The sequence below is a fragment of the Sebastes umbrosus genome, chromosome 18 (assembly GCF_015220745.1).
Source record: "Sebastes umbrosus isolate fSebUmb1 chromosome 18, fSebUmb1.pri, whole genome shotgun sequence".
Lineage (NCBI taxonomy): Eukaryota > Metazoa > Chordata > Actinopteri > Perciformes > Sebastidae > Sebastes > Sebastes umbrosus.
Window position 1 is genome coordinate 28,397,327 of NC_051286.1, and position 21,467 is coordinate 28,418,793.

General features: G+C 41.8%; 2 protein-coding genes across 2 annotated transcripts in view; both read left to right on the forward strand.

Moving 5' to 3' along the window:
* meis2b (Meis homeobox 2b) overlaps nt 1–14,023 on the forward strand; it is a 37,218-nt gene extending 23,195 nt beyond the window's left edge. The window contains 5 exon segments of the mRNA XM_037751551.1: nt 3,809–3,885; nt 7,273–7,330; nt 7,649–7,730; nt 9,920–10,017; nt 13,323–14,023. Coding sequence (XP_037607479.1) covers nt 3,809–3,885; nt 7,273–7,330; nt 7,649–7,730; nt 9,920–9,978 — 276 coding nt within the window. The 3' untranslated portion in view covers nt 9,979–10,017; nt 13,323–14,023.
* LOC119477467 (keratin-associated protein 4-12) lies at nt 10,219–13,535 on the forward strand. The gene is given in 5 exon segments (XM_037751552.1): nt 10,219–10,224; nt 12,360–12,623; nt 12,803–12,891; nt 13,219–13,237; nt 13,323–13,535. Coding segments are annotated over 5 exon segments (591 nt in total).
* Nucleotides 14,024–21,467: the final 7,444 nt, after the last annotated feature.

Sequence of the window (21,467 nt, forward strand, 5' to 3'; positions counted from 1 at the left end):
ATAATGTAATAAAACATTGAGCGGATAACGTAATAATAGTTTTGTTCATAATGTAATCAGTTATTACATTATGAGAACATTATTACAATATAATAAAAAGTTGAATAATGTAATAAATTCAGTGCATAATGTAATAATCAAAAACAAAAAAAAAGTACTGTCCTTACTTCTTAAAGCACAGTAACCCTCTCTAGTTTCACATGACACAGTGGAGGAGTTGATTTAAAGCAACTGGACTTGTCTGTTTGGTCAAGAAGACATTTTCCTCTATCAGCTCCATACTGATGAAGCCTCTTCGATGTGAAACTACAAGATATCCAGTGACCTGGACCAATGAGAACCTTTACAGAGATGTTGCTGAATTTAATATACTGCTGATTCTCAGCATGTGGAATAAATGTTCCACACATAATTCCAGTTACTATAATAGTTAGCTGATCCAAGCAGCAAACCATTTAAGGTAACAATCTACAAAACTGTAAAAAATGGTGAGCTCTTTTATATGCAGATGACTCCACACTGGTGGTCTCCCACAATGATAAAAGCAAAGTTCTACTGTGAGTACGCTGAGTGGCAGAACTTCTTAATGTCAGATAATAAACTGTCCTCCATTTAGGACATGTAATCCGTACTGTTTGGGTCAAAGATCAATGAAAAAGGTCCCCTGGTTTTAATGTTGTTGGTGGTGACACTGTGCTTGCAGCTAAGGAGTCTGAATCAAAAGAATTTCACAATTTCTGAACAAGAAAGCAATGCTGACCCCGGCAGAGCTCCTGTCCATCCGTTGTTTGACTATGACTGCTGTTCATTGTACCATGAAAACAGACTTCAGACTCAAAATAAGGTAGTGAGGGTTATTGTTTAATCTCCCCATGAGAACGCTGTCTCTCAGATCCAGTTGTTCATGGTACTCAGGATCGCTGTCCCTCAATACCTAAACATATTTCATACAGGTTTCTTACATCCACAGCTATTCGACTCGGGGCAGTTCACATCCAGAGGCTTCATTAGTATAAAGCTGATGGGTGAAAATGTCCTCTTGACCAACAGACACTGGTTCATGTAAATGTAATAGGTTCCTGTGCTGTAAGAAGACAAGGAGAGGACTCGTATTTTAAATTATTACATTGTGCACTGATTTATTACATTATTCCACTTTTTTTCTCATAATGTAATAACTTATTACATAATGTAATAACTTATTACAGTATGAACACAATTGTTATCACATTATGAACAAAACTGTTATCACATTATGCCGCTCAACGTTTTATGACATTATGTGCTGATTATTACATTATGAGCTTTTATTACATTTAAATGATGACATTATGCACAGTTATTACGTTCTGAGTTGCTACAGATGGGACTGAATAATGACATCATACTAGCTGTATCAAGCTTCATGGGATGTGTGCAAATGAAAAAGCATTACAACTGTTCTTTTTCGCTCCAAAACCAAATATTTACTAAAAATAAGACACATAGAAAATACACAAATATTTACAATATTGAGATAATGTGTATGTTTTCATGTGACCCGTTGGTAGGCAGAGAGGGAGGAGGCTGCTGGAGGGATGCTGACAATCCTCTCTGTTCCACTTTTATCCTCTGGAAAAGAAATACAAATACTACAGGACATTCTTACTACTACTACTACTACTACATTCATTACTACTACTTCTACTACTACATTCATTACAACTACAACTACTACTACTACTACTACCTACATTCATTACTACTACTTCTACTACTACATTCATTACTACTACTACTACTACTGCTACTATTACTACTACTACAACATTCATTACTACTACTACTACTACTGCTACTACTACTACTAACTACATTCATTACTACTACTTCTACTACTACATTCATTACTACTACAACTACTACTACTACTACTACTACAATATTCATTACTACTACAACTACTACTACTACTACTACTACTACTACATTACATTATACACTACTACTACTACTACTACTACATTCATTACTACTACTACTACTACTAACTACTACATTCATTACTACTACTACTACTACTGCTACTACTACTACTACTACATTCACTACTACTACTACTACTACTACTACATTCATTACTACTACTACTACATTCATTACTACTACTACTACTACTACAACTACCACTACTACTACATTCATTACTACTACTACTACTACTACTACTACTACAAAGTCTTATCTGCACAGAACAGTATGATAAAAACCTTCATCTCTAGTATTTGTACATGCAGCTCACTGTCACACGAGGAGAGAACTTCTACACAGAGTGAACCTTTATTAATGGACAGTCAATCTTATCAAAGTTCATGACTACTGATAAATCAAGTTACATATTACATACAGAAGCAGCGTTTAGGCTGAGATGGTCACATTTACCCACAAAGTGCACCATTACTGTGATATTGCAAACATTTGTAAATTGTTTATTAAATTGGTAGAAAGAGACCGGACCATTAAAGTGCTTCTATCAATCCCTTTCTAAATCTCCCAACACTCACGGTGTTCCCCTTCATCTGAGGAATAAAAGCCTTCAGGCTCTGGAGCTCCCGTTATCCTCATAGCTGCTTGTATAAACAGCTGAGAGCATCGCAAAATGCATTCCTCCTTGCCACCTTCGAGCTTCTGCTGTGGACTGAATGGAAACAGCAGCTGATGGGTAGGCCATAGGTCCTCAGTGATTTCCTAAGAATCCACCGATCACTGCACGGTGAGAGGCAGAGACGCTGTCTTCTCTGCCTTCCAGCTCGCTGTGTGAGTGACGTACAATCTTGTGATGAAAAAGATGCAGAACCAGAGTCTACAGATTTCGGCAATATCTGAACCATATTTCCTGGCTGTATTATCACAGAGAAATGAAGAGAAACGTTGGGTAAACCTGTTTTTAGACCTCACGGGAGAGATGGAGGAAGGGTGAAACAAAATATGAAGAAAGTTGATTATAGACAGTGGATGTGAAAGCTAAGGTCCAGGAAGTGTGTGTGTGTGTGTGTGTGTGTGTGTGTGTGTGTGTGTGTGTGTGTGTGTGTGTGCGTGCGTGCGTGCGTGCGTGCGTGCGTGCGTGCGTGCGTGCGTGCGTGCGTGCGTGCGTGCGTGCGTGTGTGTGTGCGTGTGTGTGTCTGTGTGCGTGCACTTAGCCTGAAAGGCGGTTTAAAGATGAAGTGTTTTGAAGCTCATCCTTCACTGCTGACCACAGGAGGTGGCTGCTGGCCTGACAGCAGCAGAATGGGGACTGGCCTGCGACCCTGCTCTTAGTACACGGATCACCTCTGTCTACCATCTGCCGCCCTCCTCCCACTGTCTCACACACACACACACACACACACACACACACACACACAGACACAGAGAAGCAGGGCATCAGGCTGGAGACAGGGAGATTGGAGTTCAGCGGGGAGGGGTGTGGGGGTGACAGGGGGCCTAACCTTATTGGGGCCCCAAACAAAAAGCCCCCATTGTGCCTCTTTATATCCCCCCCGATCGTTTGTCAAGCAATGTCAAATAATGTCAAATACTGTCACACAATGGCACGTGCTTTTAGCATAACGTGTTCGGGGGGCCAAACCGCGGTCAGCCTCCATTTTTCCAGAGCCGACCCGTGCACTCACTTCCAGGAATAACTGTGCACGTGAGAGACATGCACAGTTTTTCCTCCAAGTACAAGAGCCTGCACTTATTGGGCCAATACGCCCCGAGATGAATGCAAGCTGTTTTGGCAGAAGCCTTACATTTATTGTTTTTATTTGATTCTTTGTGTCACTCACAGCACCCATACCCCTCAGAGGAACAGAAGAAGCAGCTAGCACAAGACACGGGCCTCACCATCCTCCAAGTGAACAACTGGTAAGTCCTCTCACATCCACTCACACATGCACGCACTATCCGTGTCTTCGGTTTGTGAAATGCATTTTATAAATCCATTTGACCTTGACACACTTTAGGGCACATATTCTGTCGTCACCTCAGCCTTGACTTGAGTCGGAGAGTCCATCATTTAGTCGCACCAGAGCACACAGACGTCATACACATACTCTATAATAGGGTATCTCTGGTGGCCATCAAAATACATCCAAACAGCTGCTTAAAAAAATTGTATCAAAGGTGTGATCCTCAGAATTTAAGATCATCTTTCTTCAGGTGTTTGATGTTGAAGTACAATCCATCGTTACAGTTTACCTGTTGGACAGTATTAAGTCCATATTGGAATTTCTGGTAACACCTTCATTTCACAGGCCCGTAATTCCTAAGAGTTCTCTATTTAGAGTTTATTTGTGTTGAGTTTTATACATATCAAACCCAAGTAAATGTTCAGTAATTTTTCAATGTTGGAAACTGTATCCTTGGTTTATGGTGAATTGTGTGCCTGTCTGTAAATATCACATGTTTGTAATGTTCAACTGACCTGTTGACAAAAACACTCCCTAGTTTATGCTTTATTTATTTGAATGAATCGTTGTAATTAATGGAAGGGTACCAATTAAACATAGTATCAATGTCCCTATAATGTGTGCCAAAGTACACGTACTACATTAAACTGTCCTACAACATGTCATTAATTCATTTAAAGCTATACTGTCCTGAAAATAACAACATATGGCATGCCTGATCTTCTGCTATGTTCTGAACCATCCAGACCTCTCAGGTGATCTGGATCAGGTTCTGCTTAGTGTCCCCTGGATTCAGGTCTGCTTAGTGTCCCCAGAGTCAGAACTAAACATGCAGAAGCAGCGTTCAGTTTTTATGCACCAAATATCTGGAATAAGCTCCCAGAAACCTGCAGGGCCGCTCCAAATCTGAGTTCTTTTAAATCAAAGCTTCAAACTTTCCTGTTTGCTGATGCCTTTTATTAACCAAATAATGATCTTCTACTGCACTATAACATCTACTCTATGTTATAAGAGCTTTAACTCTGTTATACTCTATTTTAGCTTCTATTCTAGCTTTTATTAGGGCCCGAGCACCGACAACGTCGGGCCAGCGAAGGCCCTGTTGAAACTGTAGGAAGTCTTCTTTTTCTTTTTCTCCCAAATGAATCGCTTTTTTGACGACCTTAAACATGCTCAAGAAAGTTGTTAAAACTTGGCCACACTTATCAGACGCGGTGAACATTTTATATTTTAAGGGTCTCGGGTTTGGCTGTTGCAAAATGGCTTGCTAGCGCCCCCTAGAAAGTTGGAAAAATTGAGCGCTCTCGCTACGGTTTCACCTACATGTATGAAATTTGGCAGACAGGATGTAACATGAGGAGACGCACAAAAAAGCCTCTTGAGGTATGCCCAAACCTCAACAGGAAGTCAGCCATTTTGAATTTAATGTGCAATTTTTGCCCATTTTTAGCAAACTCCTCCTACAGATTTAAATCAGGATCGACTTTAGTCGATTTTAGGTCATATCGCCATGAAACAGGAAGTTGTTGTAACTCCACTGTACATAGTCCGATCTGCCCCAGAATTTCTCATGCATGATAAGGGTCCAGTCCTGAGGACATTTACATGTCCATATTGAGTCACACTCATAGCGCCACCCTACTGGCAACAGGAAAATGACATTTTAATGTACTCCTCCTAGCAGGTTGATCAGATCCACCTCAAATGTGGTCAAAAAAAGCTTTAAGACCTTGATGATGCATTATTGTGAAGACTGTGAGTTTTCATTGAACGGCGTTGCCGTGCTTGGCGGCCATTTGGAGTGATTCACCATGAACAGGAAGTTGTTGTAACTTCAAGCATACTTTGTCAAATCTGCTCCAAATATCTCAGCCATGATGGTGGTCCAGGCTGAGGTCATTTTCATGTCAATATAGAGTCATAGCCCCCGCCCCAAGTCGGTAGCCACGCCCCCTTTCATAACTCTGAACTGTTTGTCGTAGAGTTTTGTGGGAGGGCGTCATTGCGCTCAGCAGAGTTACGGTTTCACTGTCCTCGCCGCATCAGTCGGTGTCCTGCCAGTACCCCCGACGTGCGGGAAGATTCGAGGGCCCATTCATCGCTGCTTGCAGCTTTTATTTTTAGCTTGTTTTTATTTTCTAATCTTTAACGTTTTATGTTTTATTATGTCTTAAGTGTTCTTTGCACTTTGTCCGCAATGTTCTTGAATGTTTTGTGTGAAGCACTTTGAATTGCCCTGTTGCTGAATGTGCTATACAAATAAAAGCTGCCTCGCCTCGCCTTGCCTGGCTAAGACATGTGGGTGACTACATGATGGACAGAGAACGGACTCTGAATAAAACTGAGGGTTTGAGGGGTTAAAGAGGAGGTATCCCACCTCTTCCTCACAGCCTCATCTTGACATGAATACATGTTCCGAGGGTGGTGAGCTGGCGTAGAGACAGGTCCTATCACATAATCACACATTGTGGACTTAGTTTCAGACATAGTTCTGCATGGCATAATTTTACTGGCACCTCCTCATTCTAAAATCCATCAAAAGAGTTAGCTTTCTAGATGTATCAGGTCTCAGCCACAGCCGCCCACCTCTAATGCCAACGAGTAAAGAGGACCACGGGCTGTAGTCAAGGCTCTAATCCAACACAGTATATCAAGGCTGTCGGCAGAGATGTCTCAATGGCATAACATTGACAAAGCAGTTAGCCTCATCACAGCCTACGGCTACAGGACTAAAACCCAAATCAATACATACTTTTGCATTAGGACTTCCTCTAACGCCCCCACATTTGTCAATAGGATAAACTAGATTATATAGTCAGATCCTTGGAGACACACAGCAGGGTTTCAGCTGCTCAATAATGCTGGATAGCTTCGATGATGTTATGGGGCATCCTAGTAGACCAGTAAAGGACAGAACAAAGACACTAATCTGAAAAGTAAGACAAATCTGATGTGAACGTCTTTTCTCGTCATTTTCAGAAGAATTAGAATCTCTGTTTTTACTGACTTTATTAGATGATCTAGTTGATTCTATTCAATTTATGGGCACTAATCAATTTAAGACTTTAAACATCCTTGTACTAACTATTCTAAACTCAAGTGAACTTACTAGCTTGTTGGCCTCCTTTAGTGAATGTAATTGCTCGTGTCACCAAAGTTCCAGTCTTAGGTCTCAGGATGACATTTGAGCCATTCACTGAGAAAGGTTGATAACATAAACTGTATGTGTTCCAAGATGATTGGTTTTGGATGTGAAAGCTTTTATAATCAGTTTTTTTGTTTTTTTCATGAATGCTTTATCTCCACTCGATATGTACTTTCATCTGTTCATCTTTTTTTCCAGGTTTATCAATGCAAGGAGGAGAATAGTCCAACCTATGATCGACCAGTCCACAGAGCAGGTAAAAGCTGCAGTTCATCCGAGTGTTCAATGGATGAAATACTTCCTTCATTCTATAGACGGATCAGAATGAAACTAAATGCAAACTGTACTGTTTTAGTGATAGAACTTCATTCAATTCAGAGTTAAATCTACAGAGTGGACGACAGGAGTTAAAGACAGTATGACATCATGTATTAGAGGAGTCAGTCCTAATGTAAGGCTTCTGGAGTAGGAATTGCATGAAGGAGGTCAAAATGAAAAGGTGGCTTTGTGTGCAGCATGTCTGGGTTTGCAGCAGAGTGATTATAGCTTCTCCTCTCTTCTCACAGTGAGTCAGGGTACAGCTTACAGTCCAGATGGCCAGCCAATGGCAAGCTTTGTTCTTGATGGGCAGCAGCATATGGGTCTCCGACCTGGAGGTAAGCAATCTCCCACACATGTATCAAACCATCAAGGGCAGAATCTCTAGAATCATTCAGTGCTTGTGGTCAGCTCAAGTGTGTACATACAGTAAACACTGTATAGCATCGCCTACAGGCAACAGTCTGTGATTGGTCGCTTCACATGTTGATCAGAAGAGCTTTTGAAATCAAAGACGATGATGATGATGATGACGATGATGATGATGACGATTACACAGTGGCATTGTTTGATGCCAATGCAGGAATAGTGTGTCCTTTATGTAATGAGGAGGAATGTCAAAGGTGTCGAGGTGGGGTTGGCGGATGGGGGTGTAACATGTCCAACCACAGCATTTTTATTTTTAAACCATACTTTAGTTGTGAGAACTAAGTGAGTTGGTCTTGGATATAAAAAAAACAAAAAAACATTGTCATTGGAAGTTATTCTGGAGTTTTGCAGAATTGTCCGATATCAACGTCCGAGAGGAGGGTTGGTTCTGTAGGAGCACAATGTTCACAAGATTTCTTTGGAGGTAAAAATAACCTCATCAGCTGAGCTCATCTTAAGTGAACACCGACAAATTACCAGAGTAATATTAGACTGTAGCCCAATAAAAACAGCCAAAATCCAAAAGAGAAGAAACTAATATTATAAAGTAGCCACGAAAGGTTATCCATGTAGCCACGAGAGCTTATCCATGTAGCCACGAGAGGTTATCCATGTAGCCACGAGAGGTTATCCATATAGCCTGACAGGCCAAGTTCACACTAATAATCCGTGCTGACGGTTGTAGACTAACCATGTTCTGTACAGTTAGCATTCCTCTGTTGTCAGGAGCATGTCGGTGAGATCACTATGAGGGGAACGTCTACTTTGGCTGATGTGTTTTGGCCCAATAGTCTTTAACCTCTCCTGTTTACCAAGGGTCAAAGAAGAGACAGAAACACGGCGCCTGGGTCCCTAAAGACAAACTGATTTGAATTCAAATGAAAACAAATGTGATGAAGCTGTTTATTTTCACTCATAGTGAACTCAGAATGACCTCTAAAGACGCCATGACATCATGGAAACGTTAACCTTTTCAATATGATAATATGCTGAGATAATATGGCATGTTATATGAGGCTAAAATTATTTTTCTGCTTTTACATAAATCAGCATACAACTTACTATCTGTCTGCTGTATATAGTATAAAGTTCCAGTTTGTCATGAACACACACACAAAAAAATCATAACCTAGTAATTTAAACATCTCAATTTTATCTTTCAGTACTCTGTGAACATTTATAATACACAAGAAAATATTTTGTTTTTGTAAAATAAATTACATGATTTTGTTAAAGGTCCCATATTATAAAAAGTGAGATTTTCATGTCTTTTATATTATAAAGCAGGCTAAAGTGCTATATAAATACTGTTAAACTATCAAAGAGCTCAATATACGGAGAAATACACACAGCCCGTATTCAGAAATTGGGCATTTGAAACAAGCCGTCAGGATTTCTGTCCATTTGTGAAGTCACAAATATACAATATTTAGACCATTACAGTTTTAAACGTAAACATTCTAAATATGTCCCAGTTTATTTCCTGTTGCAGTGTATGTAAATAACATCAGCTGACAGGAAGTAAACATGGACCCAAGCTGTTGCCTAGCAACGCGATTCCATTGAAATGCACTAAAACAGAGCGTTTCAGACAGAGGATAAATACAGGTATATTCAGGCAGACAGTATGAGGAAAATAATGAGTTTTTTGAACATTAGAGCATGTAAACATGTTCTATTAGAAATACAAAATACAAGTTTGAACCTGAAAATGAGCATGGTATGGGACTTTTAAAAGAATACCAGTTGTACGCTGAGCTCACAGCCCCATTCAAAGGACAGTGTGAAGTAGGGTGGGATATGTGGTTTGTGACTCAGATGACAGGGATCTGATCCAGAATCTGAATCAGATTCGTATTGTGTGATGTTCACTTTTGATGGCGCAACGCAAGCAGTTTACGTGTTCACATGATATCTAAAGAAGAACAAGATGAAAATGTGTTTCTACCACATTGAAATTGTGATAACGGCACTTTTATCTGTTGTGTTAGCATCAAAGCTGAAGCCAGTTCATAATAAATCATAATGGTCTCTGTGAAACCACAGAGTTCTACCATGTTCTGAGTGGACTGTCATCTTGTTTTTACTCCTCATTCAGGGCCGATGGGGGGCATGGGTATGAACATGGGCATGGACGGGCAGTGGCACTACATGTAAATCCGCTCCACTGAGGCAAGCCTGGAAAAACAGGGTGAAGTAAGTAGTCCAGTCTTTGTCTGTCTTCATGTGTAACACCAGTCCCCACTGCGTCGTGCCGCCAGCGAAGGGCGCGGCCCACGTAAAAGGCACCAGGGGTCTGTAGCGATGTCGGCAACCCACCCGACCCGTCTTGAAACACGGACCAATGAGTCTAACGCGCGCGTGTGTCAGAGGGTGCAAGCAAAACCCCGTGGCGCAATGAAGGTGAGGGCCGGCATGTGCCGGCTGAGGTGGGATCCCGGCCCAGTGGGGTCGGGCGCACAACCGGCCCGTCTCGCCCACAACGTCGGGGAGGTGGAGCGTGAGTGCGTGCGATAGGACCTGAAAGATGGTGACGAGATGTTAACGTCATGCTGCTGTAAAGTGGTATCGGTGCCGTTGTATCGGAGCCGTTTTGCAAGTACGAGTACATGAGCACAGTATCAGACCCGATACCGGATACTGGTATCGGTATCGGTGCATCCCTAGTTTCAATAGATTCATTATTCCCCTCCCCCCCCAGAATGAAGTCCTAAACTGTGATGGTTTTTAGCTGTTTGGAATCTAGTAGAGATTCTGCTACCTGCTCTATGGAGTATTATAGTATATAGAGTATATAGAGTATATAGAGTATATAGTCTGTCTGTGACTGTGGATACAAAAAATAATTTAAAAAAAACAGAGTGGGAAAACACATTCATCTCCATCCTCTGTCTCCTCACCACTTCCTCTTCTCCTCTCCATCGCTCTATCTTCCTCTCCCTCCATCTCTTCTCTTTTCCTCTCTATCGCTCTAGTCCTCCTCTCCCTCCATCTCTTCTCTCTCCTCTCCATCGCTCTAGTCCTCCTCTCCCGCCATCTCTCTCTTTTCCTCTCCTTCGCTCTATCCTCCTCTCCCTCCATCTCTTCTCTTCTCCTCTCCATCGCTCTATCCTCCTCTCCCTCCATCTCTTCTCTTTTCCTCTCCATCGCTCTAGTCCTCCTCTCCCTCCATCTCTTCTCTTTCCTCTCCATCGCTCTAGTCCTCCTCTCCCTCCATCTCTTCTCTTCTCCTCTCCATCGCTCTAGTTCCTCCTCTCCCTCCATCTCTTCCTCTTTTCCTCTCCATCGCTCTATCTACCTCTCCCTCCATCTCTTCTCTTTTCCTCTCCATCGCTCTATCCTCCTCTCCCTCCATCTCTTCTGGCTATCTGATTAAGAACCGGGGTACCCCCCCCCCCCCCTCCCACTGACAGTTCTCAAATCAAGATGTATCGCCGGCCGGAGGCACCCGAGCACAGAGAATTTTATTTAACACCCACTCTCCACTGCTCAATGAGCCACGCTGTAATGACACTTACCTTGATTAATAGAGCTCTTTATATGTAAATAGGAGCTGCATTTGCTTCATTTTTTTCCTCAACACAGCCCCCCCCCTCCTCCCTGTCTGATAAGTCCCCCGGCTTTGCTAATGAAGTTCAAAGAGCAGATTGTGATGCTTCATCTGAAACATAAATAAAATAATACATCTGCATAGAAACATCATGCTCTCAACCTGAAGAAATGCTGCCTATATACAGTATTTTTTGAAGAGTATTTAATGTCATTATTTCTCATTGAATGATCATTGACTAGTTACAGTAATAGCTCAGTAGAGCCGGATGTTTTTGCTTCCCCTAATTTGATCTGCAGCGAGATCATCTGCTGACTGCGGCAGTAAATCTCCTCAGACCGCAGGAAGGAGGAGAGCCGTGGTTTTGGAGTAATATGAGCGTTTTCCATGCACGATAAAGCCCGAGCCATAACATTTAACCCATTATCCAATACATGACTGGATCTGCACTGTTTGACTCTCTCTGCTGCACAATACAGCTGACTCCACCATATGCTGCTCTATATACTGCACAGCTCACGTTCACATGTCTGGGGAGAGAATATCTGGAAGAGGTTCATTTACAATGCAACATTACGGAAGATATAATAATAAGAATAATAATAATAATAATAATAATAATAGTCAATCAATCAATAATCATTTCTATATGTAAAAAAGGAGTAGAGTTTTAGGATTGTGAGGGAAAAGGTGCAGTGTGGTGTGTTGTGTTGTGGTGTAGTGCGTGTGTTGTGGTGTAGTGCGGTGCGGTGTGTTGTGGTGTGTACGGTGTGTTGTGGTGTAGTGCGGTTGTGTTGTGGTGTAGTGCGGTGTGTTGTGGTGTAGTGCGGTGTGTGTTGTGGTGTAGTGCGGTGTGTTGTGGTGTAGTACGGTGTGTCGTGGTGTAGTGCGGTGTGTTGTGGTGTAGTGTGGTTTGTTGTGGTGTAGTGTGGTTTGTTGTGGTGTAGTGCGGTGTGTTTGTGGTGCAGTGCGGTGCGTTGTGGTGTAGTGTGGTTTGTTGTGGTGTAGTGCGGTGTGTTGTGTTGTGGTATAGTGTGGTGTGTTGTGGTGTAGTGTGGTGTGTTGTGGTGTAGTGCGGTGTGTTGTGGTGCAGTGCGGTGCGTTGTGGTGTAGTGTGGTTTGTTGTGTTGTGGTGTAGTGTGGTGTGTTGTGGTGTAGTGTGGTTTGTTGTGGTGTAGTGCGGTGTGTTGTGTTGTGGTGTAGTGCGGTGTGTTGTGGTGCAGTGCAGTGCGGTGTGTTGTGGTGTAGTGTGGTTTGTTGTGGTGTAGTGCGGTGTGTTGTGGTGTAGTGTGGTTTGTTGTGGTGTAGTGCGGTGTGTTTGTGGTGTAGTGTGGGTTTGTTGTGGTGTTAGTGTGGTGTGTTGTGGTGTAGTGTGGTTTGTTGTGGTGTAGTGCGGTGTGTTGTGGTGTAGTGCGGTGCGTTGTGGTGTAGTGTGGTTTGTTGTGGTGTAGTGCGGTGTGTTGTGTTGTGGTGTAGTGTGGTGTGTTGTGGTGTAGTGTGGTTTGTTGTGGTGTAGTGTGGTTTGTTGTGGTGTAGTGCGGTGTGGTGTGTTGTGGTGTAGTGCGGTGTATTGTGGTGTAGTGCGGTGCAGTGTGTTGTGGTGTAGTGCGGTGTGTTGTGGTGTGGTGTGGTGTAGTGCGGTGTATTGTGGTGTAGTGCGGTGCAGTGTGTTGTGGTTTAGTGCGGTGCGGTATGTTATGGTGTAGTGCGGTGTATTGTGGTGGTATTGCGTGCAGTGTGATTGTTGTAGTGCAGTGCGGTGCGGTGTGTTGGCCAGTTAAGTCCTACCTCGCCCTCTGTCCTGTGCTGTGGTGCGGTGTAATGTGTTGTGTTGTGTTGTGGTGTAGTGCGGTGCAGTGCAGTGCGGTGCGGTGCGGTGCTTAGTGTTGGCCAGTCAAGTCCTACCTAACCCTCTGTCCTGTGTGTGTCCCTCTGTCCTCTGTGTGTCCAGGCCTCCGTGGTTGGCTCAGGGATCTTCTTCATCTGGCCGTGGAGCTCAGTACCGGAGCTGCCTCTGCAGCCGCCACATCGAACCCACCTGACCGGACACCCACTCGACCACTCCCACCTCACCTATAGCCCGAGCCCGCACGGTGCACGCGTAAAAGGATCATCACCATGGAAACGCCGAAGCTCTGCTCCAGAGGCCGCTGACAAACTGTGACTGTTAAGTGAACAGAGACTTCCTAGTGAAGAAAAGCAGTCGGACACCTCGGCCCCTTTCTTTTAAATTATTTATTTATTTTTATACACGGGGAAGACTCTTTTTCTCTTTTCTTATTTTTCAAGTAAAGCTTTACCCCTCCTCCCCCCCAAACCCCAAACCTGAAATAACCCCTGGCCATCCCCTCCGAATCATATTGGTATAAAGGAAACACACACACACACACACACAAACACACACATCCTTTACAGGACAAAAGTAAAAACACTGTGAATATGTTTTAAGAGAAATGATGAGAGTTGTAATTGTTGTGCTGTATAGATTATTTAGCTGTTCTATCCATGTCTTCGCCTGTGATCACTAGACGTTAGAGGGAGCTTTTTACCACTCACATGTTTTCTTCATCTCAACTTCAACCAATATTTTTAAATTAAAATCAAATCATCTGAATGCTTGTTTGTGTTTCTCATGCACTGCACCTCTCTCTCCTGTTTTACTCCTACCTGTCTTATTATAAATAGGGGAACATGACTCTATAGCTACCTGTCTTATTATAAATAGGGAACATGACTCTATAGGCTACCTTGGTATTATAAATAGGGGAACATGACTTTAATAGGCTACCTGAGTTTATTATAAATAGGGAACATGACTCTATAGGCTACCTGTGGTATTATAAATAGGGAACATGACTCTATAGGCTACCTGTGGTATTATAAATAGGGAACATGACTCTATAGGCTACCTGTGGTATTATAAATACGGAACATGACTCTACAGACTACCTGTGGTATTATAAATAGGGAACATGACTCTACAGGCTACCTGTGGTATTATAAATAGGGAACATGACTTGATGGCGTTTCAGTTCCATTTTTGAAATATAAAGAGTTACTGGAGGAAGAGCACCGAATAGAAGGGTTGAGCGGTGTTTTAATGTGAAGAGCAGAAGATTTCCGGTCCACCCCAGAGAAAGGTCAGTGTGGGCGGTGGAGGAAGGAGTTGGTGGAGCAGCTCACGTAGCCGCTCCGGTTCGATATGAGACGGGATTGCAGTTGTCTCGCGTTATTCGATTGATGGTGACAGCAGTGATGGATGGCCTGGTCCGGCCCGGCCTGGCCTGGCCCGGCCTGGAGACAGGGACAGAGACACACGGAGCTCTACGGACATGAAACATGAGACACATTGTTTTAATATATATACAGTATATAATATATATGTATATATATATATATATATATATATATATATATACATATATATATATATATATATATGTATATATATTATATATATATATATATATTCCAGTTTTTTTTCTACATCTGCAGGAGAAAAGAAATAAATCCAGAAACTAGAAGAATAAATAAAAAGACCCCGGAGCCCGCAGCCCCGGAGCCCGGAGCCCCGCAGCCCGGAGGCCCGCAGCCCCGGAGCCCGGAGTCCCGCAGCCCGGAGGCCCGGAGCCCGGAGGCCCGGAGCCCGGACATCTATCACTGTCAGCCTGGAACGAGGGAAGCTGGAGAGGCCTCAATGAATAAATATGATTATTAATAAATATTCATTTCCTTACACAATAATCCACCGAAATTATCTCCTGCTTCATACGGTCCAATCCGGATGATTTCACTTTATACACTGTCTAAATGATTATTAGAAATATGATTCTGATAATCATTTAGAAAATTATTTATTATTATTATTATTATTATTATTATTATTATTATTATTAATAATAATAATAATAATATTAATATTATTATCCCACCGTCTTGTCCCACCGTCCTGTCGGCCTTATTCACCTTTTCAATATTAACACTGAACAAACTTACCTGCTGCCTTAAATCGACTAATTGCTAAAAGCATCTAATAGAATAGAATAGAATAGAATAGAATAATAGAATAGAACAATAGAATAATAGAATAGAAGAATAGAATAGAATAGAAAAGAATAGAATAATAGAATAATAGAATAGAATAGAATGTTCTGTGGTGATGTTTAAGGCCAGGTTAGACGGAGCTGAGGCCTCGGTGTGTACCGGCCCTCTCTCGGCTCCGTTTCAGATCCTGTTCCACTTCAGCTGTTTCGACGGTAAAATATAAAAAGGAATAATAATATAAAATAAAATAAATAATCCTATATATTGCCTGAAGAAATACAAACAGATAGTCTAATGCAATCGAATACAAACAGGCAAACGGAACTCCTGAATCACCTTTTATTTTTGGTTGCAGGGTTATTGTATTATTGTATTATTATTATTATGTTATTATCATTATTATTATAATGTATTATTATTGTATTGGATGTCACTGCTGCTTTATATTCTGCTCGCTGCGTGTATTCACTGTGCACATCCTGTGATATGTTTCAGTTCATTATTAGATTGCAGAAAACAGTCGGCTGCTGCAGCTTCCTCTGAACGGGATCCGTTAACGCGACTAACGGACATTTCTTCTGTAAATTACCTTCATCTTCTTCATCTTCCTCATCTTCTTCTTCATCTTCTTCATCTTCTTCTCAGCAACAGAGAGGTAAATAGTAGCACATATAAAGAGGCATCCCGGTCTAACAGGCCTGATTCATTCAGCCTGCCGACTGCAGACTGAAGATAAAATGCGTTGTGAGGCTGCCGGAAACCACGCGCCTCTCCGTTTGAAATATGGTCAGAGCTCCTGCAGAAAGCTGCAGAACATGATGCACAAACTCTGCTTTTACCCCACAATCCCTCCTAACAACAGCAGACTATTATACCATAGCAGGAATATAACATGATGCACAAACTCTGCTTTTTACCCACAATCCCTCCTAACAACAGCAGCACGGCCTGGAGTTATTAGACATTATTATACCATAGCAGGAATATCATAAATATCAAAACAAGTACAATCATTCAGATACATTTGACTTCTTATGACATTTATACATTGTGTTATTACAGGATTATTGTTAAACTAACTACAAAAAGGTCACTATAAACTCCAAAAAAAATATGATATTGTATAGAGGCAACCATAGGAAATGAAAAACGTTCATATAATTAAGAAAACAGTCACTATAAATTATATCATATAAACTCTTCAGGGCCACACAGTCACACATGACCGTTGTTCATTGTCATATCATTGATCATTTGATCACTCTGTCAGTCATGGTGAAGGAGACAGTCCTCACATTTCCTCACCTGCTCTGTCTATTTTCATTTTAACACAATAAGCTAATTAACTGTAACTTTCCTGAAATAAATGATATCTGGGGTTTTTTCTTCAGATGACATTAATTACCTAACTAATGATGTTAAGTTAACATTTTGCTATGATGGTTGTTTCTTGCAGTAGTTTATTATTATCATGTGAAATAGGTTGCTTGGCTGAGTTTAAAGGAGATAGATGTGTCCATTTCTGTCAGTCATAACAATTGGCGGTTAAACTGAAAGTGAGCACACCTAAAATGTCACTAATAATCCTCATTGCACAGGAAATCATTGTGCACACAACCTACAGGTACAGTATATATATATATATATATATATATATATATATATATATTTATATATATATATTTATATATATATATTGTATATTATATTATATGCTATAGGTACAGTCGGTCACATTTGAAGCAGTAAGCGTTTGATCATAAGCTCCACTTTTCTCTCTTCTAAACTGTGTCATGGTAATGTATTACCAGGCTGTAGACACTCTGCATGTCTTCCATGTTCTTCATGAAAATGGCCGATTCCATAAACACTCAATATATTTAAATTTGACATTTTTAAGCCAAACAATAGCCCCAGCCCCATTTCACTCCTTGGAGAGAAGGCTTGAATTTAGAAACTACAAAAGAACAACTGAATAAATTAAATATGAAAAAGCTGTGTGGCATCCAGGTGACACTGAACAATCATTCCCTTATATCCACCACTACGGTTATTATTAGCCTATAGCTGTTGTATTATTATTGTTGTTGCTGTGCATCTCTCAATATTTTTTTTTTCAAATTTTCGCTTTCCAGTTCAGCTTCAGTTTGTAACTTCTTACACATATAAATCACCCGGGTCGGTGTATGTTGAGCACGCGTGGCTACGCTGTTCAGACTCAGACTCCAACACAAACTACACGGAAGCACAAAACTCTTGGTGTATCTAGTGAAGCCCGTCTGTTAAACAGTGTTGCCGCGGTCGGAGGACGCATGGGAGACCGTAGCTTTGGTCTCCAGGACCGTAGTCCTCTGCTGTACTCCTGCTCCTCTGCCTGCCTTCACTCAGCTCGCTCCACCTCACGTTCATGTGCGCACACTCCACACTGCAGAAGAGTTTAGTTTAGCTCTGAGAATATCTAGTGAATGTACAGTGGACATTTGTACAGAAATAACTGCTGCAGCTCCTCCAGACCAACAGAGGTTTCCCGTGTCTTGTGAAGTGACGGGGCTCCGCAGAGAGAAACGTTATCGTGTCTGACCAAAACTCCGATGTCTCCACTGTTCCCTTCCGGCCAGCGGTCGGGAAGCTGAGGCAGGAAAAGCCAACACTAAGAGATCAGCATTGATTCATGGAGAGACCTTCGTCTGGTCAGCTAACATTACTGCCAAGCAGCTGAAATATAGAGTGATATCGTGCTTTTAGCTGACATGTCTCCTCACTGTTTTGAGCGATGTTCGTTCATGTTTATGTAGAGCAGAGCACAAAGCGCGAGCCCGACACTGACTTTCGTTGACTTAACAGCCACAGGTGTCGCTGTTACAAGACAATTCTGAATCTTACAAACAGTCCCTTTAATGACATGAAAAAAAAACAGGTTGTTTCTGAAAGCAATCTGAATAGTAAAATGGACTTTATTTATATATAGTACATCCTTTATTGTCTTCTGATCACTCAAAGCATTCAGCATTCACACATTCACACACACATACATACACTGACATCAGAGGCTGCCATGCAAGGAGCCAACCTGCCCATCAGGATCTGATCTAAACACTCATTCAGACACCGATGGATCAGCCTTTAGGAGCAGTTTGGGTTTCAGTATCTTGGATGACCCGCTCTAAGAAACGTCTGAGCCGCAGCTGTTTGCAGAATATTACACATATTACATATTGAATATACAGATGTCATATGGAGGTCGTATATTATACAGATGCAATTCATTCTTTGATTGCTATACAATATAATACAAGTACAAATAATATGCAGATCATTCATTTTGAGGCTGTCGCAGGCAGATACATATTTTGGAGTAGCTGTGGCTGAGAGGTAGAACGGGTCACCCACCAATCGGAAAGCCGGTGGTTCGATCCCCGGCTCCTCCGGTCCACATGTCAAAGTGTCCTTGGGAAGATACTGAACCCCAAATAGCTCCTGAGGGCTGAGCCATCAGTGTGTGAATGAGTATTTAGATCCTGATGGCAGGTTGGCTCCTTCCATGTACCCTTCGCTGCCAGATGAGCTGCTGTCCCGTCACCTCCTGACAGCTTCTCTCTGGGGTTTACATTTGGAAGTCTGTATTTTCTTTGCTATAATCTGTTAGTAAAGAGACTTCTCACATTGGAGGAGGACCTCTGTGTGTACCTCCTCTGTGGGCAGCCAGCCAGTCTGTGTCTTCCCTGTTTCTACAGCTATTGATGACACTGAGCTTGTATTTAGTCAGGAATCAGTCTCCGCTTCCTATCTCCAACAGAGAGCAGATACTCAGCCCTTCATATTCTCTGTTTAGAGTCAGATAACTATTTAGTCTACTTGGGTTCGTGTTTCATTTCTCCGGTGTTCTAAATGTAGATCTTTGGACTGATTCATGTTGTTTTAAATCAGTGCTGATGGGAGCTGGGTAGCTTTGGGACTGTTTTCAGGGGGACAGCTCTTAGGGTTTTTAGTGCTTTGAATGGGAGTGTGTCTTTTGGACTTGAATTTAGATGTGTCCAAATGTTACTGGCCCGTTTTGTATTTTAATAGCGATGTGAAACGTCCCAGTTCTGCTCGGCAGGGCATAATTGGTGTGTTCCTTTGAACGTTCTCCACAGATTCTATTGGGTTTGTCCCCATGAATCATGCTCTAATCTACTGAGTGGGCCCCAGATCTCACTTCTATATAAAGCCATCGGTGCAATGACATTATCAGATACATTTGTCCAGATTCTAATTGGAATGGTAATGTTGTGAACCTGATAGCAGTAATCCTGACTGACTTTACTGTCATTCAGAAGCTGTAGCAGCTCACTTGTAGAGCTCTAGTGAAGGTAACAGATATGAAACTATGTACCAACCATGTCATGTTAGCTTGTCAGAGGAGGAGACTAATAACGCTTTCCAAGTTATTTTGGCGGGAAAAACTTGGCATGGCCATTATCAAAAGGGTCCCTTGACCTCTGACCTCCAGATATGTAAATGGGTTCTCTGGGTACTCACGAGTCTCCCCTTTACAGACATGCCCACTTTATGATAATCACATGCACTTTAAATGTGTTTTTTCTCCTATTCTAAAATGGTGTTTGAAAGATTTCTGCATCCTGGCATACCTAAAACAGTCTTTTTAATGCCGTTTTGAGCTTATGTAATAATATAATTCTGTGCCCTGTTATGATTAAGATATATATTAATAATGTATTCATATTATTTTTATTGATATTAATAATTATCTTTAATAAAAAGTGACAGTGACAGCTCTCGCACATAAATACATTCCATATCCTCATTATCATTATCAGTCCTAATTAGAATACAGGCCAAGTTTCACCATAACAAAACTGTGTTCACCTCACCTGTGTTCAGTTGTGTCTGCTGCTGTTTTCTCACGGGGGTGGACGATTCAGTGGACGTTTAAGTCACATGCTTCATGTCAGTCATGATTTACTCGCTAGTTTCTATTTCTATTGCTTTTATCAATACACCAATGTTTCCAGCTCAGCCAAGCATAACTTCATTGCAAAATGAAGAGATTATTTTCAAATTTTCTGCATTTTTATGTGCAAATTGAAAATGTGCATAAATCCAGTGGATGGAAAACCCATCTAGTGTCCCACTCCCTTAGTTTCACAAAGAAATGGGTATTTCTGTCAGCCGGGCCCTTCTTCCCCTGCAGCTCTGTCCATCTGGCTCTGGATAGAAGTGTTTTCCTTCAGATTAGGGAGAAGACAGAGGAGGATTTCGGACAGGCACGCTGGACACTGAACTTGCAGAACTGGCCTCTGCTCTTGAATCAAAAGTGACACTGTCGTCCCAGGTTCTTCACCTGACATTTTTGGTTGCCCACAGTTGTCCCGCTTTTGTGACAGTCCTTCACACTATAGTTAGCACATCTCTGCCCTGACCCTGCTGCCCCCACCCACCAACCCCACCCTCCTTCCCTCCTCCTTATCTGATGGACTTCACCGCCAGGGTACAGGGGGCAAAAAAGGACTGTTAAGTTCCATTCAGAGGCCTTTATTATATTTGACTTTTATTGAGGAGGCTTGAAAAAGGCATCAGCAGATTTTGCATACAGACAGAACAACAATAACATGTCGGGAGTTATGGAGAAAAAAAGCTAAAGTCAGAGAAATAAAGGGAGGGATAGAAGATAATGGCAGCAGTTACTATAGTTACCCTGCTCCTCTAATTAAAACTAAGCCGAGTGTCATGCTTGAGGATAACCTGCACAAGTTGTCCTTAATAATGGTTCATAAATTGATATCTATGAAGCATTAGTAGATGATCATTATCCTTACTAAAGCCATTCATAACACTATACAAAGTGTGATTTTTATTAACAATGGAACCAGTTTGCCTTTACAGTAGCACATACAAATAAAACCTAGATCAAAATGTGAATTGCACAAATCAATTCAAAACTTCTGTAAAACACACCTTCACATCCTCCCTACTCATCATCAACACAGCTGTAGAGGTGGTGGAGTCTGTTAAGTTACCACACTCATCTCATGTCATCAAGCAGCTCACC